This window comes from Trematomus bernacchii, unplaced genomic scaffold, assembly GCF_902827165.1.
Source record: "Trematomus bernacchii unplaced genomic scaffold, fTreBer1.1, whole genome shotgun sequence".
Classification (NCBI taxonomy): domain Eukaryota; kingdom Metazoa; phylum Chordata; class Actinopteri; order Perciformes; family Nototheniidae; genus Trematomus; species Trematomus bernacchii.
Genome location: NW_022987739.1, coordinates 16,826,318 through 16,852,306, shown reverse-complemented (window position 1 = coordinate 16,852,306; position 25,989 = coordinate 16,826,318). Strand labels below are relative to the sequence as shown.

Here is a 25,989-nt window from a genome sequence, read left to right as displayed (position 1 = left end):
CTATTAATATCTTTGTACATCCAGCACTAAACAGTTTTATTGTAGAGATCACTACAGTATCTTCTTGATATTTTCTATTCTATATTTCTATCATTGACCTTCTACTTTCCCCCTATGAAAGTATGTACTCTTAATATTTCTTTCATCAAATATAACATATTAAAAAAATAATTCAATAACGTGCTTTAACCACTAGGCGGTGCACACAAGGTACACACAGCATACAATACCATAATAACTTTGTATTATTAGTGTAGGACACTTATGTATGTATAACATCTGAAGATGTGTAGTTTTATTCATGTTTTCACATCATTTTACAGGATATTGCTATATTGTTTCACATGTTTTACTTCTACACATTAAAGGTAGGGTAGGTAAGTTTGAGAAACCGGCTCGAGATACACTTTTTGTTATATTCCATGGAATGCTCTTAACATCCCGATAGCAATGAATATCTTAAGTGCTTTGACAAAAAATCCATAAAAAAATATCATCTATGGAAGCCGTAATACTGTAAAAAGCACGACCAATCATTTTAGCCGGCCCGGCTAAAATAACTGGATGGCTTACCTGCCTGTCAGCCTTCCATCTGTGCACAAACTTACCTTGTGCCCTCATTGGTCATGTGCACGTTCGTGTGTGTTGGAGGGGCTCTGTAAGGAAGTGGCAGATTTTCTCCGGTTGTGTATTTTCAAATTCTAGCGATCTCGAGCCGGTTTCTCAAACTTACCTACCCTACCTTTAATATCTGATTTGTAAAACATCACAGACAGAAAGGTATATCCGTCATTTAATGGTAAGCTATTGAAATTCTGAATCCATAGATGTGTCTCCCATCACCCAAAACCCCTGACTATTCTCTCAACTCAGTATTTACATTCTTATATTCAAAGAAAATCAGTAATATCTTTAAAAGCTACAAGTCTTTTTATATCAGCTGTGCACCGTTATGGGGTAAATATAACCTATCTACCAATTGGATCAAATATAAAAGTCAGCCGAATTAATGTTGATACTGCAAGGAGACGTATTGTGTGAAGAGAAATTGAAGATGTTGTTTAATTGCTGATATATTTATGATCCACGTCACGTATTCAGTTTCGGTGGCAGTTCTTCCAGTTTGTCTAGAAGTCTTCTAATCACGGCTCTATAAATAAAGAACTACGGCAGATGTGTAATATTTAATGCAGCCGAACTGTGTATTACAATGCCGTTATGTGATGACTTCCAAAGAGAAAAGCAAGCACACTCGGATTCAAGTATTATTTTCTTTTTTTAAAATGTTTTTCGGATTTCATATTGCATAAACACCATATCCCAACGTGCATTGCGGCTAAACAATCCAATCACCGAGCTTAAACCATAGCTGAGGATCTTGGGTAATCAGTTCAGTGGGTGTGTATCTGTTTCCGGTTATTTTATTTTGAAATTCAGTTCCTGACGGACGCCAAAAAAGCCATAGATTATAGAATTAAACAAATAAATAAAAACAAGGATAATTGTGTGTTATTGTTGAGTAAATAACAGTGTGTTATTTAGAAAAGAATAACAAATTAGCAGGAAAAAAAGATTTAAAAAATACAGATTTCAGTATTCTGAGGCTCTGAGCCCCATTTATTTTCCTTGTGGACGGCAAAAAAAGTCAGACATTATACGATTTGAAATTAAAAACAATAATCGTGGCTTGATATTGAGTAAGAACATGTTTTTATGAACCACACAGCTTCCGGTCTTCCAAGTCCCGACCGGACAAAAAGACGTGTTGCAGGCACGAAATACACTACCAATAGAAATACATTGCTTTTAAAATCGTTCTGTGACACAAAAAAAAGGGGAAAATCGTGTTGGTGAACACGAATCAATAGATTAAATGTTGTGACTATAACACGAAATGCCATGAGACTGGGTTGGATGTACAGTAGGGGGTATATTTGTCCCAGTGTGCTGTAGCATATAGTCACAGTTTCAGTGTAACCACCCAGCAGGACTGTGAGACAGATGTTAACAGCCACCTTAGATTTAACAGCCACCTTCTACTCAACTGCTCCACTGGTGTAAATCATGTTAAGTCTGAAATCAAAGTGAAATCTCCAAATTGCTTTTGAGAAGCTCATGTAACACTGGTGGAATTAGATTTTTCTACATTTTGCTGGTATTGAACAACAGTAATGAGTTATTCACTTTCCTAGTCATCCATGACCGTGCCTAATTTTTAGTCTGAATGATTTTAGATTTTACAAAAGTGAGGCATATGAGTGTGTGTGTGTGTGTGTGTGTGTGTGTGTGTGTGTGTGTGTGTGTGTGTGTGTGTGTGTGTGTGTGTGTGTGTGTGTGTGTGTGTGTGTGTGTGTGTGTGTGTGTGTTTGTGTTTGTGCGTGTTTATAGTTGCCAGGCTGGGGGTGGGGGGTGACAGGGTTGTGAAGGTTAGAGAGTTTGTTTCCAGAGTCTTTCTCATGGTGATTACATTGGCAGCTTAAACTGGTAACAAGACAAATGGGCACAAATAAATGCACACACACACACACACACACACACACACACACACACACACACACGCACATGCACACACAAACACCAACACACACACACACACACACACACAAACACACACACACACACACAAACACCAACACACACATTCACAGGCATGCACTCAAACACACGTTCATCCACACGTAACGTAGACATGGAGCAGGACCCCATTAAGATATATTGTCTAATTCAAACGTAATTTAAGGATGAAATTGTACATTGTGTATAAAAAACTAAACTCATTACGGTAATACATGTTGTAATGTATCATCTGATAGTGTGGCTCATCCTAAAATAACAGTATAGTATAATATGTTGCAATTGGCATCGGGAGGTATCACTGATTGTGATTACAACAATAAACCCACATAGAAAAGTGTGCAGTTTAGCTAATAGTCTTACAGCAGCCTTTTTATGAGAATGTCTTTGACTTGTCATAGCAGGAAAGCACACGTCTTTCTAAAAACACTATCAAGGGTTGTGCTGTGTTCCAGTTAAAGTGACATTCAATCAGCATTCACAAGCTTTGAATCATATGAAGCCAGGGCCCAGGTTCTTAAAGCGATATTATCGAGAATGGATGTGTAATTGTGGAGTACATTGTGAATTACCTTTTATTGTCAAATGAAAACATTTATTATACAAGGGATGTTTTGGCATTAAAAGAGATGCTGTAGCTTACACAAGTGGCTTGATGTGCCAGATCAGGCAGAAGTCAGTTTATCATCATCATGGTTTCTGAAAGGCCCTGAAGTCTGAGTGCTAGATGAAGCTACAGTGGTATGAAGTTGATTCTTAGCTTTCCACAATTTACTTTGAAACTTTCTGCAGGTCAGTAAGGTGAGGGTTCTGAACAAGACTGAGAGTGAAATATTTGGAAATCCTCAGACCGCCTCTATCTGGGAAATGTGTTTTAGAGTTTAATCTCTTGGAAGGGAAGAGATAGTTACACTTGGTCGTGTTGGAGTTTGTCCAGTCTTTGCCTCTCTGACCTCTTTACATCTTCTTCTCTCTGACATCTATCCATCCATCTTTCTGTTCATTAATTCAGCCACCCATTCATCTCTCCCTCCTTCTATTCAGAGCTCCATTCATCTCCTCCACCCTCTGACCCACTTCACTTACAAATGTCTAAGTTGGTGTGAGTGTGTGTGAGCAGGGCCGGCTCTAGACAATTTGCTGCCCTAGGCGAGATTTTAGTTGAGACCCACTGAGATAACTTAGACTAAAGTGAACCATCTAAACACTGAGAGAGTCCTTTACCTCACTGAGCTGTAGTTATCAGCCTCTCAGTCTGACTGGAGAGGACTCTCCCTCCACATTATTGTAGAAACATCTTCTTCTTATATCCGTTAGAGCAACTATAGCACCAGATTCTAATAACAACAGCGCCGGTACCGGTGCGCCCTCCCTCTCTCCCTCTCTCCCTCGCTCGCTCCCACGCTCACTCGCACTTTGGCTGTGAGTTGCGGGCGCCTGATAAGCCAGGCAACATCCCCCATTTTCATCACTTACATCGTACAGGGCAAATGAAAAGTGTAACCGGGGTGAAAAGGGTGTTACATTTACTTAATTATGAATATTGTTACATCAAGGCCGAAAATTAGGTTCAGCACCAACGGTCAAAAATGTTTTTTTCCCTCCCAGAGCTGCCAGCGCAGCGCCTCCCCAGATCTGGCGCCCTAGGCGAACATCTATAACGCCAGTGCTACGGGCCGGCCCTGTGTGTGAGAACAAAGAGATAGGCGGCAAAACACACAGAATGATGAGAAAGTCTGAGAGTGCATGATAAAGGGGAGGAGAACAGATTATCAGCGCTTTTCTTGATTATACTGATACGAGCTAGCATGATGGTGAAGATGGGTCAGCAGAGCAGTAGGTCTCGTTTCCTAAAGAGTACCAAAGTCAAGCTAACCACAATAGAAACTGTAGTTGGAACAGTTATTTATACGGGATCAGCAGAATGCCAAAACAAACACGCAATTCATTTTAAGGTGAGAGAACTACAATGCCTTTTACATTTAAGAAATGTTATGTAAAAATCTCAGAATACAACTACCAGTGATTGACCTAATGACCTGAAAAAAGTAGAGAACTACGAGTAAACACTGATATCGTCTACCAAGCTACGCCGAACATAAACTGAGATCATGGCACAGGTAAAACTGAAAAAGAACCCTTAAAATTACACTATGAGCTTTTAAATAAAAGTATATGGTTTATTATGTGTTAACTAATTTGTATACAGAAACAATCACATACTTATATACATGATGCAAATATATTCACATTTTGTCCAAATATAACACTACAAGTACAAACCACACTTCTACATCAAGCACATTATTAACACAGAGCCATCTTCACTATATTTTGTCCATGACAATAGACTTAGAAGCCCTCAAAATAACTTTTAGAAACTCAATACATCTGTTCCACATAATATATAAGACATGTATATAATACAAGGACATTTTAAGTCACAGCTGCACTGAGCAGCTTCCTATTCATCCTTTATTCCTCTTAATGTCACAGCCACATCTGTAGATCATTTACAGTGGCCATAAAAAATGGCGATTAAAAATGAAATCCAGAGTGTGTGATATTCATCGCAGTGTCTAATATGTCTCTGAATCTCTTGATTGACATGCGTATGAAGAATGATGAGGTATAGGAGTGAATGGTATTGCATAACTGTACTGTAATATTTAAAACAGTTACAGTTTAAAGTTCTAAATATGTGTTTCCAGCTAACTAAACGGACTAAACTGTACTCCTAAATTGATACGTTAGAGCTGTAATAGCTAGTTATCTCCAGAAGAGGGAAGCATCTTATCACCATCCTAAGTAACAAGTTATTAGCTTTGCTTTCATCTCTGAAGAAAAACCACACCCAGTACTTTACCAATTTCACGTGACAGATTTATGCATTAAAATCTGTTTCACATCAGCCATTGATGTTCCACAGAGTCAGGACACTGCTGATAAAAGACAGAAAGAAATGTCCGGAGGGGCTGAAGAAGAATACGAAGAATAGAGAAAGTGAGACAAAGTGCAAATGTTTCCTATACAAACCACAGCGTATCACTTTCATGTATTGTACAGGGGGTACAGGTGCCTCAGGTGTCAGTGTAATGTACGTGTGTGTGTATGTGTGTGTGAGATAGAGGTATGTAAATGACTCCACAGGAATGCATCTAGATGTACAATTGAGGCTGTGACTCTTATAATTACACACCTCGCTCAGATCAGATCACTATCTCAGGGTAATTTCATTTCACTGTGGGACGTGTGTGTGTGTGTGTGTTTCAGTGCATGCCAAAGTCGCTTTAAACGTTACTGTTAACAGCCCTGCTGTAACCGAGGGCAACAGCAGAGCAGCTTTGTCATTACGTTGCTGGTGATTTATGTGTGTCGTTCTCCAGATCTTATTAAATGTCACTCTGTGTGTCGTCTGCAGCACACTTTCTGTAACATTATCATCTCCTCAAACAGACAGGGCATCCAGACAGTCTGTAATCTGCCCAACAGCTCATTCTCACCTCTGACAGCTCCCAATACTTTCAGTAGGACTGCAGGTATTAGACGTGAGAGAATTCTTAAACGTGCAGATGCTTTTGATATCTTTCTCTCTTCTTGAATATCCAGGTGGGATTTCTGAATGATTCTAAAGATTTGTGCAATTGCTACATGTTAATTACAGGTTTCTGATCAAGAAATTACTCAAGTTTCTTTTTAGACCAAATTGATGAAAGAGGCCAAATATCTGATCTCTGTGGCTCCAATCAACATTGCATTATTCTGCTTAAACTCATTTGAATGAATGTAATAACCCTGAGAGGCACTCAAGTTAAAACAAATAAAGCTACCCCGCCTTCGCCTTCAGCCTTCAGTAAATCGATGGCTGTTGAGCATTAGGCGAGAATGATATCTGTTCAGCCTTCAACAGATGTTTAGTTGGAGCTGGCAGGGTGTTTTAAGAATGTCTCTTCCTGCAAATAACACATAGTTTCACACAGCCAACTCTGGTTCTCTGTTCCCTTTTCAGCTTTCAATGCTATGCTGATGTTTGACAGCTGAGGGGAGAAGCAACATGAATCCTTTCTTCTTCTTTCCATTGCACCAAACATTACAGAGCATGGCAAATTAATCATGTATTTTTTAATTATGTCTTACATAGTCAAAGTCATAGAAATTGGTACACTCTTCCCTCTGCATTTGCGATGGAGATTGCAGTGACCCTAATAAATATTGTTGTCCTACCTCATCCATCCATCCTGGAATTGCTAATCGATAACACCTGAAGACATTCCTGTCAATAACTCCACATTACTCTACGTTTAGAGACGATCATCCCTACATTACATAGTATTTTAGTTGTAAATGATTGAGACGATGTGAATATTTTTCAGTTGAATTATAAAAGATTAAAGATTACATAAGATTTCCTGTTTTAGGAGTCAGTAAAGATGGCTGTAACTTATTTTAGAGCTTCTCACACATTGACGTCATTATATCAGCGACAGCCTTTACTGTGTCTCAATACTGTGGATTAAGCTCATTAAGCTTCTTAACATTTAATAAACTATGAATGTGTCATACTAATTTAACGGGAAGAAACTCAGCTAACTGATGATACGAACCATTTTTACCGAAACAAAACACAAGTCTCACAAGAAGCGTCTAAATGAGCCCTGAGCGGAAAAATGCTACCACACTTAGCACAGAACTCTAGGTATAAATACTTTATTACTTATCAGATCTGCACAAACAAGCTTTGCTAGCAAGCTGAGATTCCACAGATTCTAGAGGTATTAGTATCATCACTGAGCTCGCGAAATGGGAAGCAAATACAGACGTCACAACAAGGAGCTTCAGGTAGCCAACACGGCAATATGTCTTACCTATGCTGTTATTCTGATCAAAAGTTGTGTTCAATGGCATTAAAACGAGAAAAAACGCGGCTGAAGGTTGATCCATAGGTTAATCCAATGTGTCTGTCACTTTGAAAAAACTACTGATAATCCATAATTCAATTTTTATGTCAAAAACTGAGTTTTCATATTAGCTGCTATGATAGCTACCAGAGTGTATCGCAGCTTCCGGTTTTGGGTATTCTGGCTACGCATCACTCTCACTCATTATTTGGTAACGTGTGTGTGTATGTGGAACTTCCCCTCGATTCTATTGGCTCTAACGGTTAAAAAGAGATGTCAATCATCAACATCGACCAAGGGGGGCCAGAGATAGGTCAAATCCACCCAAATGACCCCAGAAGTGTTTTTTGTGTGCTGAATCTCTCTAAAAAGGTAAAATGTCACTTGTTTTGCATCAATCTTGATACAGGGTACTTATTATATGTTATAGTTTGGATTCCTAAAGCCTTTAGTCTCCGATCCCATCATTCAATGGTGGTTTTCACTATAAGTAATGTTTTTTCTTTTTGGACGGACACTATAATTTACATTTATTTACTATGTTCAATCTGAATTTACTTTAAAGTGGACCTATCATGCTATATTATAATAATATAGTGTAGGACCATACCTATATAAGGCATATTTATACTTTTTTTTTTTTCAAAATACCAAACAGATCATGTATTTTAGCCATGCCTCATTTCGCTCAATTTGCACTTTTTTAGCTCTGTTTTTGCAAGGGCTGATTCTGTGAGAACAGCACCACCTACAGGCCTGGCATATGTACTACAGCGTCTCCAGCGCTTTCGAACGGCAATGGCCGTGGCTGTCTCCTCCTCAGTTGGCCCAATAGCCGTAGCGCCACTGTCCTGACGTCAGGACAGTGTTCAAATCTGGATCAGTTTTCATCAGATCCGTTGCAGCCCCTTTTTTAGAGATTTGGGTATGGAGGAAAATAGAGAGGGTTGTGTTTTCTGACACTTGGTGAGTTCCCTGGAACACCGGGGACACATATTCATGTATAAAAGACGTACAAAAGTGCATTTTGCATGATAGGTCCCCTTTAAAATAAAAACAATCTATATTGATTCTGACTCTTCTACATCCAACTCACAGGTTTATCATTGCTTTGAGAAAAAAGATTATTAATTTACCCCTTTTAGAAGTGAAGATATAGTCATTTGTTCTGGGAATGTCATTTTCTAGCCTGAGACCTGGAAAACAGGCTCGGGGCTTAACAGGTTTTAATAAACCATAAAGGTACTTAATGATAATACAACAACATTTATACCATACTCAATTTCTAGAGATATACTATAGTAATTTGCACATCTTTGCTGTGACAAATGTTTGTGCTGAAAGTTCAGAATATATAAAACCTTATTATATATCAAAATGATTAAGTTTCATACATACAAAATATCATATTTAAAACATTTCAAAGCTGTCACAAAAGCGCATCTTTAATTTCAGAATGATTTTTCCTTGATTTAAGCCATTATTTAGTTTTTTACCCTCAGTTCCTGATTAAGTGATGTAATCTACATGTTCCCTCCTCTACCTTTAGGTCCTCATTACACACTCCACATTAAGCTCTTGGATTCATTACTGTGTAGATAATTACAATACCCACAACTGCATTTTTCATGATTAGGTCGGTTGGTCTTTCTTCACTGAGAAGCACTATAACCCTTGGTGATTACTTATCTACAAATGTCTTGTTGGAGAAAAAAGATATGTATCTTTCAATGCTCTGAAACGAATAACTGCTCTAGAGCTGGTTATTCATGAAGAAATCTAAAAAAAGCTAATTTGAAAGCCAAGCACTCTATACGTCTATGCAGCCTTAAAGCCAATACACAATGATGGCTGACTAATAATGTAATTTATTTTATTTTCTTCTTGTCTTTTGATTAATATCAGTTGGTTTTCTGTCAGTCCAACTGTAAACAGGGTGTTGTCGTATAAAAAAAGCAAGTACATTGAGCCAACCTTGGATAAATAAAGGTCAAATCAATTGCCTGTCACTCTTTGCTCTGTTTCTAATGAAGACACACACTTCTAGCTGAATTAATTTAAGGAAACCATGAAACTAATTTAGGTGTAGCCGATTTATTAAATGTGTGGTGTTGAAAAATATTTCCTGGACTTTGAAACATTTAGGGGATTTCCCCCTGGGGCACAGAATATGGTTTTTAATGTAGCGTATTCTTTTAATCCTTCCCCCTAATCATCCCGTTTCCTGTCATTCCTCTTCCTATTTTTCTCATATTGTGATCTATCTCTTACCATGAATTGTATAAATCAGTTAGCTGGTGCTGACCTTTTCCCATGTGTTAATGCATTCACATGTAGTCCAATTTCCTGTTGTCATTACATGGCCATATTGGTACTCGTTGCATCATATCCTGTGTTTATCAACCTTGTTTACTCATACCAAACCTACAGTGGAAAACATAATTCATTCTTTACAGAGATTAGAAGGGATGCAGGGGAGCTTTTTCTGTTTACTTGTGCATTTGTGTAAGCAATGCTAACAGTTTCCATGGTGATTGTGTTTGAAATGTACCTTTTAGTTTATGTATCAAAACTAAAGAGATTCTTGAAATGTAGTCTGTTTCATGAAATCGGTTATTTGGGAATTTGGAGGTGAACTACCTCTAGACTAGAGCATGTTGAGATCTTTGAGTAATTGTATAAGCGGCCAACCCACTATTATGTCTATCGCTCTGCTTTATAAAAACAATGTTGTTATATCTGACATGGAACTATACATAACAAATGTGCAGATACATCTGTTAACCCCATTGGTCAACCATAAATGCATCCTTAAACTGTGTAAGTATTTGCACACAAAAACATAGCTACTACTTCTTATGTGTTACAATTACATTGAGGTCATCAATTGATGTTTTCCTGTAGCCATTATGTTACAGTTACAGTGCAGTTGTCCTCCAGTAATCTCCACTGCATCCAGCAGCAATAACACCAGAGCTGTAATAAGGGATATCATCATGAAACATAAGAGCATAACTGGTAGTAATTATTGTTTATACCAAACCCTAGGCTACTGAATAAAGTCAGCAGTATAATTTATTTTTATTTAGTTCCGCCTATAGTTGTGCGCTTTATTGTTTTACCCCACTCCATTATTTTATTTCTGCCTCTTTAATTACCTAATTTTCCCATGAGAATATGTACTCTCAGCCTCCGTTAAATTAAACATGCAGCTTTTGATCTGTTGATGTTGTATGCAATTGGCCGCATATTCATTGTGAACTTTCTCAAAGCTGGATCCAAAACGTATCTCACAGACACAGCTCATAAGCACTACTGTGAGACCAGTTATAATGGATTTCTAATGTCTGGCTCAATAAAGCCACAAAGTAAAAACTAAGCTGATCTCGCTTTGTGAGTCAGACCTCAGGACATTAGCACTTCAACTTGAATAAGACTTAAGCCACAGTGTGACCCTTATTTCACAGAGAATATGCTTTAAGACTCAAAATGCATGGTAATAAAATGATTTGAGGATCTTAACTAGAGACTTGCATCAGACTAAAGTGTTTGGTAAGATCTCCAGACCAGTGGGGTTAGCCTGGCTCCAGAGGCTGGGGTATTCACCACTACACCATATTTTGGCATTACTCAAGTCATTTCTTAAGATTCAGGCTGACATCCACCATGAATCTGCTCTCTGGTTCCCACAACCCATTCCCCTTGTTGCCATAGCCAGAGTGTGTTTGTGTTTTTAAGGGTGTGTACTCAGCGGTTAGTGACTTGCTGATTGTATTAGCTAGGAAAGCTGGTTTGGAACTTGGAGACTTGGAAAAATATGACTCACAAATGGTTGTTTCTTCTCCTTTTTGCTTTTCTCTCACTTCATCCTTCTTTTGATCCACCCACTGCAACCCCACACACTGACACCATGACGTGATATTTGCTTTAAACCCACTACATTTAAAAAAAATCCACATTTGAGATGACCAAGGATCAAACTCAGTGAGGATGCTAATTTGCCAGATATAGGCTACACTACCCAATTTCTCATTTTAATTCAGTAAAAGTGTAGTTTAAAGTTACAGAATATGCACGAAAGAAGCTAGATTTGATGAAATAAGCAAGAGAGAACCATGGGAAAGCTCAACACATTCACAGATGGCAACAGACAAAAAAATGTTTAAACAGCCAATATCCTTAAGAATAAAATGTATTTTATACCTGGTAAAGCATCAGAATCAGAATCAGAATACCTTTCTTAGTCCCACATCATGTAGTGAGGAAGAACATTGGCTCCTTTGACATAGACTGTGTCGTCTGTTCTGGTAGTCCAGTAACACAAATCATGTAAACGTGTATCATTCATTCATCACTAAGATTAAATTACAAAATACCACATAACTCCATAAAAATACTGCCTTTTGAAATTGAACTCTCTGTAGAAATCCAGAAATATGAGCAGTCAACTACAGTTTTTTTTTTTTTTTCTAATTGAAAGAGTTACTTTATTCATGGAGTCAAGTGTATAACTTTAAAACATGTTCTTAATAAAGCTTTATGACTTCAACAAGCTGGTAAAGATTAAGATCAGGACAAGATGAACTCATGTCACCATAGCTGAATGTCTCAAGTGACTCCTCTGCTTCTTTGTCCCATTTGCCAGCAGATAACTTATTCTACACTGTGGTGTGCGTGTGTCTCTGCACATGAAGTGAATCACTACGCCCTGATTGAACATGCTAGTTCAGTGCCTCTGAGAAAACTAGGGCAGGATAAGAACTCAGAACTAGGACATTTAGAACTTTAATGCTCTCTTGTTTTGTCTTTCTGTAGTTATGCAGGTCGTGTTGTTGGCAGCAGTTTAAAAGCCCAGAAGGAGAACCCAGAGATGTCCGTCCGTAATACAGATCCTGTCCTGAAGGGGGCCAAACAGAGGCTGGAGCAGCTTACACAGGTAAACACTGTGATCACCTCAAATAAGAAGTAGTTGGAGCACACCATTCTCGCAATAATATGTATTCTCACCAAAATATGTCGCTCTCTAGCCCCTGCAGTCAACATGTCGAAGTGTCAGTGGGCAAGATATCTAACCCTACATTTGTCCTGATGGCATAGTGTGTGAATGTAAGTCTCCCTGAGCAATGGCACATTGTGTGTGAATGAATGGTTGTGAATTAGTGAATGCTGACTTGTATACTGTATTGTAGCGTTCGGCAATAGGAGTCGGAAACAGGCTTCAAGTTATTGGGTTTAATAACTCCTTTGTTCGCATACGGTTACAGCAGGTTACAGGTTACAGGTTACAGGTTACAGGTTACAGGTTACAGGTTACAGGTTACAGGTTACAGGTTACAGGTTCATCTCTCCTCTTACTCCACTCCCTAACTCAAACACACAAGCAGGGTCAACGTCACCACTTCCCAGCCCTCCCCCCTCTGCTCCCCCAACCACAGGCCCACACACCGACCAGCATTACTGTGCAGCTCTGTGATTGGCAGAGAAACGGGGGATGCTTGAGTGACACAACCAGCACCCTATACAGGGTCGCTACAGTATGTAAAAGCGCTTCTAGGGACTGGAAAAGTAATACATAAAAGCAGTCCTTTACCATTTACATGCCTTCAGTGAAGAAAAGCCACTCCAAACGTTATGTTCACAGAGGTGTTTTTGCATTTTGGGCAAGACACTTCACCCTAAATTGCTCCTGTGGGTATTGTCCACAGTATTACATGTATTACATGTCTAATATATGTATTTGTAATGTAAAAGCGCTAAAATAAATACCATGAATTATTATTATCATTATTATTATTATTATTATAAGTCCTGCAGATAACCATGTTGATATGACCCAGAGAAAGCTATCTTGATAAAATATAACATAGATTCATGGTCCCCAGACGATGATTTTGATTATTTTGTTGACCTTGTGACATTTCAATATACTTCCCTATCAATTCCTATACTATCCTGTCCATTAATAGATTCCCAAATGATGACTCCCATTGTTTTTGGAGAACCTCTGACCTATCTCTAGCACCTCCTCGTATACACAGAGAATCCAATGGGAAGAAGGCCACGAGAATTTTTTTAATGTCAGACACATGATCTTTTCTTTTTTTCTTGCAGTGTCATCATCAGGCCAAAATGTCAACTTTGCATCAGCATGAACTTTGCAACATAATCGTATAGGTACACCCGCATGAACATATCTGACATGGACATAAATAAATTCCGTTTTCTCTCCACAGCCCACATAATGAAGTCTGCGTATTTAACCATTCTCCACTAATGTAAGCTGTGATATATGTGCGTTGTATTTAATTATCCCACTGTGCAGCCTCTGAGGAAAAACTGTATGTTGATGAACCCACGTGTTGATGATGATAGAGTCAGACTCAACAATAAGATCTGTGTGGGATTTCATAACTCTTCCGCAGAGCATTAATATCTCCTGTGGTCACCTTGGCCGTGACATCATGACGTATGAGGGTGATTAGCATTCTGCAGGAATTTGTCTACCTACCATTAAGGGCCAGAATTATTCATATCCATGCTTTAAAAGATGATGCTATTGTTAGTTTGATCCTTGGCTGTTATTATAACGGTGGAATATTAAGTTCAGCCTCCCGGTGTTTCTCTTATGATGTAGGTGTGATACCGTTTTCTAAAGCTAGCTGCAGGGGTCCGGCTTGTTTGTGAAGTGTTCTCGTCCTCATGCTTCGTTATCACCTTATGTGTGAATCGCTGCTAAATCCAATACATTTAAATGTTAGCTCTCGGAACAGCTGTAGATAATAACATGCAATAATAAATTAACTGATTCAATAATTAAACTTGATTTATGCAGCACTTTCAAAAGCTCTGAACAGCATGGTAATATGGTGATATGATTCGCATGAATGATTCATAAAATCATGTGAATATGATTCCATAAAATGATACATCAAGGTTATCCATAACTATGATTCATTAGCTGCGCGAGGACCATGTGGCTGTGTTCAGGGGACTTTTGAGACTGACACATGCTGAGAGAAGGAACAAACAAAAGAGTGAAGAGAGACCAGCAGAACTAATGATATGCCAAACATGTTATTGTCAAATCATTAACTCACCATAAATCTCAATACAATTCCCAGCCAGTCCGAGGTACTTTTGGGTCATGCTTTATCATTTCCTAAAACAACTGGGTCAAACAGGAATGATACTGCTTTAGTCTGGGACTATTACCAGCAGCATATTTGGTGTGCTTGCAGGAAATGATGACAGTATGATATCATTTGTTTTTTTGGTGCACATAGGATTACATGTGTGAGGCTTTGGATACACAGGCTGTAGGATACATTTATTGTTTGTTTCTTGTTATTCAATGTAGGATTTGTTGACTAACTAAACTATAGATCAGCCATAACCATGACTATCATGATGACAGAAATGTCAGTCTATGCTTGTAACATCAGGAGGTCGATTTAAAATGAATTAGGGTTAAAAACAACATGTTTATTGTAAGGCAAGAGTGGAAATTGTTCCTTGTCAAGACAACCAGGTGAATTCTGTAAGTGAATTTGAAGAAATCATGGGATGTGACATGGTTTGTTTTTCTCCTTTTGCTGTTGAGGCTCTTTCTTTGCCTTGTCTATTTTTAATGGTGAGCCCATTTATCATGTTGCATTTACATGGAGGAAATACCGAGTCAGCATCCTCCCGCTATAAAAACAAACACACACCACACATGAACCATGCGATCACTTATGCATGAGATTCGCTTTCTCAGGCCCATTAATTCTATGTTAGCCATATATGTTCGTTATTACATGATTTAAAGACTTTTGGAGCTTCTGTGAATCTTCTAACATCCTCACAAACACACACTTAAATGAGGATTGGAAAAGTAAGATCAATGCTTTTGGCTTGTAATGCACGCCTGCTGAATTGATGATGGGTATGCTAACAAACCACAGCATGCACCAAAGGGAAAAGTCAGATATAACACAGCTCATCTGAATTGCAAAACTATGTTGGCTTCCAAGGGGTGTGCAGTCTTTCCATCTTTCTGATAAATTCAGAGAATGCAAGTCTGGGCACACAAACAAACTCTGTGTGTAAGAACTGCACACACAGATCTGTTATTGTTTTACTTTAGAGTCAACTTTGTAAATCCCAGGGCTTGGGCTGCCATGCTAGCTGCACCAGTGCTTTCTACGTGGGAGAAGCCATTTATCTGAGGCACAAATATTAATGTACGCCATTTAATAATAACTATTCATGCCTGTCATGTGTGCCATTTACACAGTCGCACAGCTAGGATTAGAAGAGGACCAAAAAATGTAACGAGACAAAGAAGCATCCTTGGAATTCTAATTATTCCCCCAGCCGTGTTGTTTTGAAGGGCTGTCGTTCTTTCCGTATTTTCCCCAGTCTCTTCTTATCTTTCGCTGTCACAATTTTGTATTATGTGTTAATTAGACCTTTGCCGCAGTGGGTTGTGTTTCACATAGGCTTTGCCCTCTAATGGGATTCTATTAGCCAGTCGCCAATCCTTGCAATTAAAATGTGTATGTACATGCTCAGCCAACCAGCCTGAGTCTCATCCACCCTCTGAGGGCTGCCCCTGCATAGGGAGGGGCAGTGGACCCCCCACTCTTAAGTGACAGCAGAATACAGGAAGTATGGCGCGTCTTAACATCAATAAGAAGGGAGGGTGAGGATACTGTTAGTGGTTAAGGTGAGGACTCTTGGTCTTATCTTATTCATTTGTTTTTATCTTACAAAAATACAACAGGACAGGACTAAATTAATTCAAAACAAATTAAGAACTGAATGGCAATTATTCAATACTTTATATTAGCTACATTCTAACCATCAGCACTGTGATTGGTCAGGTACCGTTATTACCTCTGATGTAGTGGTTTCTGTATATTGGTGTAATATGGGTCTAAAAACAGTGTAATAACAGTATAACATTGGTGTATCATGGGTATAATCGGGTGCAATACAGGTGTATATAATGGTGTAACATGGGTGTAATGGGGTATAATTATGTGTAATATGGTTGTAATAACAGTGTAATATGGGTGTAATAGGGCTGTATGAATGTGTAATATTGGTGGAATGTTAAAAAATAGCAATCAATTAATTTTCCAAAATACTTATATGTGAAAGGGTTACCTGGATTATGAAAAATAACTTTTTTGTTCAAAACTTTGTAGAAGAGTGTAGCATGTGTTGTGTCTCGTCAAATGTGTTAGTTATGTTTATGTATTTTGTCTGTCATTTCCTGTTTTATTTTGGACTTACCTCTTGTCTTGTCAGGCCCTGTTTCTTCCTCCCCTTGTGTGTTTTTCCCGCCATCATCAGTGTCTGCCCCGCCCCTGATTGTTTCCACCTTTTCCCACTCACCTCATGTTTAAATAGTCCTGTCTCTCCCCTGTCCTGTGTCAGTTCGTCTTGTTTGTTTTCCGAATGGTCGTGCCAAGCCTCAGCTCAGAAAGGATCGCTTTCACTCATGTCAGGTTTTGTTTCTTTTGTTAATTTTGTAGGCTTAAGTTTTTCTTAAGTTCTCTTTTTTGTTATGCCTAGTTTTTTCCTCCTTGTGAGCGCCTTTTGTTATTTCCAGTACCTACTCTGTTAAGAGGGATTACCTGATCTGTGAAATTAAAATTACATTCATAATTTTTTTTACATTCAAGACTTTGTCTCTGGGTCGTGCATTTGGGTTCATCTGTTTGTGTCGAGATCCTGACAGCATGGCCCAAGGAAAAAACAGTAAATGTATGTAGTGGATCCGAATCAACTGCACATACTGTACACACATTTTATTTTTGCTTTCTTTAACATTGCAAGATGGGGCATTTGTGTTGCATGTGGTTTAGAAAGTTTATGGAAAATCACTTCCCTGTTGCTGCTAGGTTGGAAATATCAGAGAGGTTCCTATCTTCTAAACTATCTCTTAACAATCAATTAAATAAGCTTATTTCCAAAATGTAAAATACTCCATTAAACAACGCAAATATCGACTGCATGTCTATTATGAAACTATATGTTTTTTTCAGCAATAATTAGATAGGACAAACCACTCTGGAGTTGTAAATTAAATGACTAGCAGTGTAATGGTTTCATTGGAGATTTTCAGCACCAATTATTTTTAAATTCTTTACTGAGAAACACAGGCCTGATATAAACCTTGTAATGTGTTTGGTTTTCCCTCAGGCCTAATTTGCAGCCTGATGACATGATGGTGAATCACTGCACAGAGTCTCCATGTCCCTTTGGACACGCTGTCACTTAATAACCTTGGTTCCCCTTGTTTCCACAGGCTGCCCCACACCTACTGGAGGCCATATGTCCCTACTTACAATGTTTACCCAACCTGCATCTATTCAGCAGGCAAACTCATTTAAACATAGGTAGACTATATCAACAATTGCTATTTTAAAACCGTGAAAAAATACCTATAGTGATGTCATTTACAAAAAAATTGTAAAACAATGTATTTTTTAAATATCATGTGAATAATCAGAACAGGTGACATGACATATTCTCCTTCATAACTTAGCTTCTCCTTGTTCCAGTCAAGTATTTAAATGTGCATTGCATTATCAAAATGTGTATGTCTACTGCTGCACATGTCCAGGGTTACAAATGTATACTATTTGCCATCTCAGTCGATATGTGTGTGTCACACTGCGACCACAGTGACTTTATAGCAGCAGCTTATACCATATGTTCTTATGTTAAAGGGATTATATTTGCAATGCAGAGGTAAGCCATGTTTAAATATTAGAAAGCAGAATGGATTTGGCTGTCAAGCAACAGGCAACGTAGGCGTTGAGGCAAATTATCTTACGCTGCATAGCAATACAATTCTAATATTTGTCATTATAAATCCAAAACAAACCTTTGTAGTATTTAATTTGACAGACAGATTTCACCAGTGTAAAATAATATAAATCATTACGGTAGATGATGCAATTTTGAAGCATAAGCTTTGCTGTGAATGTAGATATATAGTGAAATGTCACCGCCATATATCCTTTTTCCTTATTAAACTGGTGGATGTTTGCCTTATCTCCGCCCTCAGCTGGAGTTGATATATTACCCACCTTTACTTTCTACGACACATTTATCATACTGTGAACCAATTATATGTTCCTGTTGTCTAGACAATATGAGTAACAACCTATCAACTCCCATTTTGTTATTTCATAGTTTCTTACATAGACAACAAGTTTGTGTTGTCCTGATCAAATTCTTGACCCCAATATTTGAGGGTTATGGATGTTTTTTGTTGGCTCCCTCATTGAGCTATAGGAAGTGCAGGTTTCCATTCAGCATCACAAATAAGTGATAGCCACAGCATCCACACTGTGAGTTAACTGAGCAGTAGATGATATGGATTCCTGCAGACAGCATGACCTCAATTACCCTTCACTCTGCTCTCTGACCTGAGTGTGTGTGTGTGTGTGTGTGTGTGTGTGTGTGTGTGTGTATTTCTCATTATTCTTTTGAGTTCTGTTATCTTTTCTGTGGCATTCTGTCCCTTTAGAGGGAACAATAAGGTTATTGTGTGTTTCTTCATTAAGCATTTCTCTTATATCACTGCTTTAGGATCATTATCACTCAAATACAGCAAATACATTCTTGCTGACCTTTGACCTTGTTCATTTTTAGCTGTATTTGATTTGCGAGCTGAAGATTAATGCTAAATGTGGCTAATATGTTCACAGTGTTTCACATGTTATATTCACAACCTCAGTTATGCCATTTTTGCACATATATAAAAGAGGCAGTGAGTGATTTCAATTAATAATTAAGTTCATTGTGCAGGAGAGGTTACGAGCAAAGAAAATCACAATTCATAGTTAACATTAACAAGTTAACGATAGTCATACCACAAATCATACAAAAATAAACAACACGTAATAAAGTGATGGCAATTATTATCCCAATTGCCATTTTGATCTGATGATTGTGTTAGATCAGAAGTTACAACACACTGTCATTCATAGATGCTTGTGTACGTGCAACGTTTTACATTTGTGTGTTTCTGTGTGTGTGTTTTATCTAGGAGCTGTTAGTGGAACTCGGCTGGGCGAGCAAAACTAGAGGAAAGGTGGAGGAAGAGGAGGGAGGGAGCGCACAGACAGAAAGAGGGAGTGGGGATGACTGCGATGATGAAGATGGCTGTGAAGCATCTGGTGTGGAAAACGGTGAGTCACACACACACGTACACACTGTCAAAAATAGAGGAATAAACATTAGCAAACATACTCCCACACATATAAACACATCAACTGATGCTCACTTGCAAGCATGTCCTGTCTTCACTATGCAAATATATGGATTCTGATGCACACGTTACACATCTGCATATGCAAACACGTGATCAAATATACATATATATGCACCTATAAGTAAAACACACACACAGTACATGGCATAGTGGTGGTTTTAATGTGCTGCAGCCTCTACACATACTGTGCCAGCAGGGAAATGCCCAGAGGGAGGGATAGTGAGAGATGGATTCAACTACCCCCCCCCCTCTATCGTTCTCCCTTTCTTTCTTTTCCTCCCTCTCTTCTCCAGCTTTATTTCTGCTGGTCTCAGCCGTTTATTTCCTCTTTGGCCAGGATAAAGGATGCACCAACAACCAGGTCATCCAAAAAACAGAAATGGGGATCCAAACTGTAATTATTCATGTTGCACTTGACACATTCACCAGGCTCCTGCTCATATATTAAACATGGGTTCAGGGAGATCTGGGAGGGGCCTTGAGGCAACCCCACATATTTAATGTAGTTAAAATGTCCTCTAATTTAAATAGTTGAATCTAATTATTGACCAAATGTCATATGTTTTGAGTGCCTAGTTTTTCCTCTGTGTATTCCTATTTTTACTATCCCTTTGTACCACCCTTTTTTAATGGGAGAATAAATGCATTACTAGGCTATAACCAGAATGTAAAACATACTAAGGTTATACCTTCAAAGATAGAGAAGCAAAACATTCCTTTTTTAATACATGCTATTCTGTTGACACTTTTAATACAAAATCATATATTTTTCTTTAATAAATGTATATATATGTCCAATACTTTATGTATAACAAATGTCTATGTCCGCCTTTAAAAATCAAATGATGTGTAAAGTCGTATCAACACAGACTGGTGAAGGTATCAAACTGTTGCACCACTAGATGCTAGGAGCTGTGTAGCACCTGAAGCTGTCAGACAACAACACAGACAAAACCACACAAAATAAATCTGTCATGTAAATTGACCAGCATTCTTGTACTGTGGGACCGTGCTTAGGTATGACCGCATCACTTAAAGTAAGCAGCTAAATGAGAGAAGTTTGATATGTACTTTTATCAGACTGGTCAAAATGTTTCACACTATATATTTCAGTTGCATTCTTCTTTTAAACTAATCTGTGTTCCAGCATCATAAAAGGCAAAAATATCTACTATCTTGTCAAAATCTCATCTCCAACCATCCGTCTGAAGGGCAACAGTACTCAAAGACCCTCCTCTTTACGTTATGGAAAGCTTTAGTGTCTATCTTTAGCTGGAAAAACACATATATTGATTAACTGGTCAGCATAAGAGATGCCCCCTACTGCCTTTTTGGTGACGAACATTTCCATGACACCCAAGTGGTTTGAACTGGACTTTCCAGGAAGACCTAGGCCAATTATTTTCAGGTCAATCCAATAATGTAATAGCTGTGTTTGTTTGTTTGTTTTCTGTAGTTAGTGCTTGAATGGAATACAATACACGTTGGTTGTTGGAGGCATTCTTGCTCCATGGGATTGATTGTGATCATTTACTAAATCAGAGCTCATTCTTGGGTATTATCCCATTGTTGCCCATAATCAGATCATGTCACCCTCACAACACCCTGGTGATGTCGCTGGGTGGTGGGGTTTCTCTTCCCCGAGGGCATGCTGTAATAAGCTCATAGGTCATTGGCAAACTAATGACCCCGTCACTTTACTTGTTTCGACTGCAGTCATGAGTGTGTATTGACCCAGTGACACAAAGCACGAGTGTAGCTTGTTATTATCCTGAACTGTTACGTCAGTGGCTCCCAAACTCCAGGCTGCAGACTGGTTCAAAGCCATTGGACTTTTGCTACAAGGCCAAGAAACTGAAAAAAAAAGATTAAACAAAAAAAGGAAAATTCAAAATGTACAATTGTGTTTTTTGAGACTACACGAAGATTTTATTACATTTTTTCAGGATTATGCAGAACTCAAAGGGTATTTTTCTGTTGCCGTTTCCTCTACCATGCAACAAATAAACTTGAGAGAGAATTTGAACGTTTCTTTGGAACAATTCAAAGTTTGTAGACAAAACAACTCAGGAGGCAGGTTTTATAAAGCAAAGAGTTCACAAAAAATACACAGATACAAATCCAGAGAGGGAAAGACAAAGAACTAAAGGGCTAGGCTGGAGCAGACTGGTGAGTTTTAGAGTGATCTTAACGCAGACACACAACAGATGAGTTCCGGTCGTTGAATTCAGTTTAGTGTGCTGTTTATTTCTTAGTTTGTACAATACCAGTATGCACGAGTAGATGAATGTTTGTTGTGGTGAGCATCTGCCTGGTCTGGTTGGATCTGTGTGCTCTTCCTCCTCCTGTATCCTGTTCCTTTCCGCTCACTTATGACCCTATGTATACACCCTGTGCAGATAAAGATAAACAAAATATACTGACATGCCAATAACACACATAAATGGCTCCTACACAGGGAAAGGTCAAACATTGGATAAGTGTAGGAAGTACAGACAGGCTATAATCTATGGCAAGCCATTTGAGTATTTATTCCATATCCTTGATATCAGACGGCAGCTGCCTACACTAGTTGGTTCTTTGATTTCACTTGTTAGATTTATGGTCAAACTAGTTTGTAGTGACTAGTATAATGTTTTATTTAACTAGTAAAGCAGAGTGCCGAACAAGTGTGACCATATATCTAAGAAGTGAAATCAACGAGCCAACTAGTGTAGGCAGCTGCCGTCTGATATCAAGGATATGGAATAAATACTCAAATGGCTTGCCATAATAATCTAAATGCCGGAATGGTAAGGCTTCCTGCACAAGATCACAATATCGCACTGGTGAAAGTGGACTGGTAAATATAGGGAGCTTAAGAGGGAAAGGAAAGGAGATTTGGATCACAAAAATAAACAAACAGAATAAGAATAACCACACAGTATAAACAGGCAAACTAGACAGAGTATGCAGGAGAGATATACTGTAGAAAACATTGATATTGAAATAAATCTAGGTACTGATTTTGATTTAACATTTGCGTTAGGTTGGTGATATAGCAGGGACACATTGGGAAAACATATCTTATAATGAGTAGGACATTTTACAGGAGTATTAAAAATAAGACCATTGAGTCAAATGAGGCATTGTGTTTGTTTAACAAGACCAAAACTGCATTTAGGATCTCATTTGCTTATACATGCAAATCCTTTAGCTACAGTATAATGGTTTTGGATGTAAGACTGTGTTAATAGCGTGATAAAATATTTATGCCACCTAAAATGTTTGTTTCTTATTCAGCATCACCCCCCTAATTACCAGCTCTAAACATAACATATTTGCACATTTGTCATAGAATAACCTTGATGTGTCAGATTGGTGGAAACACACGCCTCCCGCTGGGCCTGAAACTGGTACATTGGCTATTTACAGAGAAAATAGCTAGTTATGATTTACCGAGCTGGTGGCAGCGTGTGTGGATCGTGTCTCTGAAGCCGCAATGAGTTCCTGGAGAAAGAATCACAATAAAGAGTGACAAAAGGGGATTTTCTGCAAGTCTCTCCGTCGGTCGGCATCTCTATGCATATAAACAAGCCTTGCACGCACTGAAGCTGAAAGAGTGATGCGGTATCAACCAGACCACACAAATCACAGGGGTTCATTTTGTTTTACTTCCTATGCCTGTACTGTACATGTAATGAGTTCTGAGTAAACTTATAAATAAAACACCATCAGATAAATCAATGCAGGCCACTATGTTATTCTTATGGATAGATCTGCCACTAAATCTGCCATCCTAACTCTCTCTTACTTTCTCTTAAAATTCTGCCTACTGTTCACTTTACTAAGTCTGAATCTCTGAAATATTGAGCTTCAGAGGAAAAAAACGCAAACATTTGCTAGAATGAGAAAGGCATTTTTTGAAGTGTGTGGATCCACAAATGATTGTTTATGTCCTTCTGCCCATCTTTGTGGGATTTGTATACATCTCTTACTGCAATGTCTTTGTGTGTAATCCACTATGTTTTATGTATGCTCTACCTCATTTTCTAACTGACGGATCCATTAGTGTGCTGCTTCCTGACTTATAATGTCTTTCCTAGCATCAACCCTTTTTTTACACACACGTGATTGAGCTTGAGTTCTCTCTCCATCCCTGAACTGCTGATATGAGCAGGGATGAGTAATACAAAGGAAATATTCTCCCTGTCTTCTAATTAATTCTCATGACATTTGGGCTCTGTTGAATACTGAAGAGGGACATGAGAAGTGGAGGAGGCTAGGTGGAGGTGTGGTGCCAGGCAATACCAGCCAACAGCTGAAATGAAGCCTCACAAACGCAACACCTCGTTGCCAAACCTGTGTTTTATTTAAGTGTGCCATTTAACGGTGAGAAGTTATTTTGGTCATGCTGAGACGGTACACAGCCTGTTATTATTTGATTTAAGTCCATTCACACGTTGATCTCAGCCCACAGAGGGAGGATCACTCTGCAAACATGTCCACAGATGAAAAGCAGAAAACAAGGCAGGCGTAACGATATGAGCAGTTAAAAGCACAAAGCTTAACTAAGCGCTTTATGTGCCATTTTACAAGTCCAGCCAGAAAATCTGATACTGTCGTTTTTTCTCTTACATTGCAGTCAGTTGTTGTTTTAAAATTAATTGTTATATTGAGGGTATTTCCATTTAAAAAGTACATTTAGTTCACTATGTGATGTGAAGAAGATGCATGCCCATAGACACACAAGGTATTGCCATTCAAAAGGTCATGGCAGTTAATGCTAATGTTGCTATGGAGTTCTGCACTGAACTTTATTAGGTATTTGTTATATGTGTTTTATTCAATAAGAAAGGCAGGCTTAGAAGCCATTAAACAGTATCTCACTGAGTTATTTCTTTCTCTTTTGCTCTTCTTCTTTCTTCGTTTAGTCATTTCTCATTCTCCCCTCCCCTTGAATTCACAGAGATTAAACCCATTGATTTGTTGTCCTCTCAAACCAGCACAATCCCTTCTTCATCTGCCCCTTCTCCGATCTTTCTGTCTCCCCAGACATATCCAGGTCCTATAATGTCAATAATGTAAATGTAATCATAGCTTCTCTTCTCTTCTCTTCTCTTCTCTTCTCTTCTCTTTCTGTGTGTATCAAAATGAAAGCTGTGTCATTATAATTGCTGTGGTTAAACTGGGATGTGGTGGTGGATACAGAGTTGGGGATATTTAAACCTCCAGGTATCCATGACTCACATTGCAAACACTAGACTACAGTGAGTAGTCTGGAAAGCACCACATCTAAAAAAAAAACGATGTAATATACAACACATCACACAAGCTGCTCACAAAATCCCAACTATGACTAGGCTTTATGTCTTTCACATTCATTTAAAGACATGGATAAATACATTTAAAGCAGGTTTCACTGCATAATTAATTATATATTCTCTATATTCAGTCAGCTGCTCTTGTAGTTACCAACTACAGTGTGTGTATTTGTGTGTGCGTGTGTATATGTGTGAATGTATGTGAGAGAATGTGTACTAGCAAAGGGGCACTCAATCCCTGTAACCATGGTAACCAGGTGGTCTGTCCTCCCATGGGTCCTTATTTGATAACAATGAAGAGAGAGGGAGGGAGGGAAGATGGAGAGATAGAGAAAGAGAAGAGGTGTGGCAGATCTTTTCCAATCTCTCGTCCAAGTATTGTAACCTTTTGTTTTTTACAATGCTTTGGAATTTGGTCAAAGCCCAGTTAAAAGGCTGTCAGTATTTGGCTCTTACCATAATCCTGCAGTAAATAACGGGCGTACAACAGGATACTTTACTGAACCGTTTTCAATTAATTGTTTCTGCCTCCATGTATCTTCCCTCTATCATCGCTGCCTCGCTCCTCTGGCCTCTCCCCCACTTCCCTGGGGCCGCATTCACAAAGCCTTTAGAGGCCATTTCATCTTAAAGGCAAAGGCCAGTGTTTTCCATGTTACCCTCTCTGCCCGAAGACAGTTTGATCTGCATCCGTGAGCATCTGTCTAAAGGCAGCCAGAAAGAACAATAAAAAGCCTGGCGAGGCTCCTAATCTGCAGCCGGGACTATAAAAGCTCCCCACACCAGCCTTTGGATTGGTTTGATCAGCGCTATAAAATGAAAGCGCTTTCTTTATACATGCATGCACTGGAGAACATAAGGGTGTAAAACAGGCAATGAGTGCAAGCAGTGTGCAAATAACACATCTCTGGATATCCACACTGGAGCACTTTCTTCCTTT

At 38.6% G+C, this 25,989-nt stretch overlaps 1 protein-coding gene across 4 annotated transcripts in view; it reads left to right on the top strand.

The window, feature by feature from the left end:
- Window positions 1-25,989, top strand: part of LOC117495902 (glypican-5-like) — a 65,363-nt gene that overhangs the window by 24,910 nt on the left and 14,464 nt on the right. For all 4 annotated transcript variants that reach the window (XM_034147490.1, XM_034147491.1, XM_034147493.1 and 1 more), the window contains 2 exons: window positions 12,288-12,408; window positions 19,522-19,663. In XM_034147490.1, the coding sequence (XP_034003381.1) occupies window positions 12,288-12,408; window positions 19,522-19,663 (263 nt within the window). The remainder of the gene's footprint in view (window positions 1-12,287; window positions 12,409-19,521; window positions 19,664-25,989) is intronic.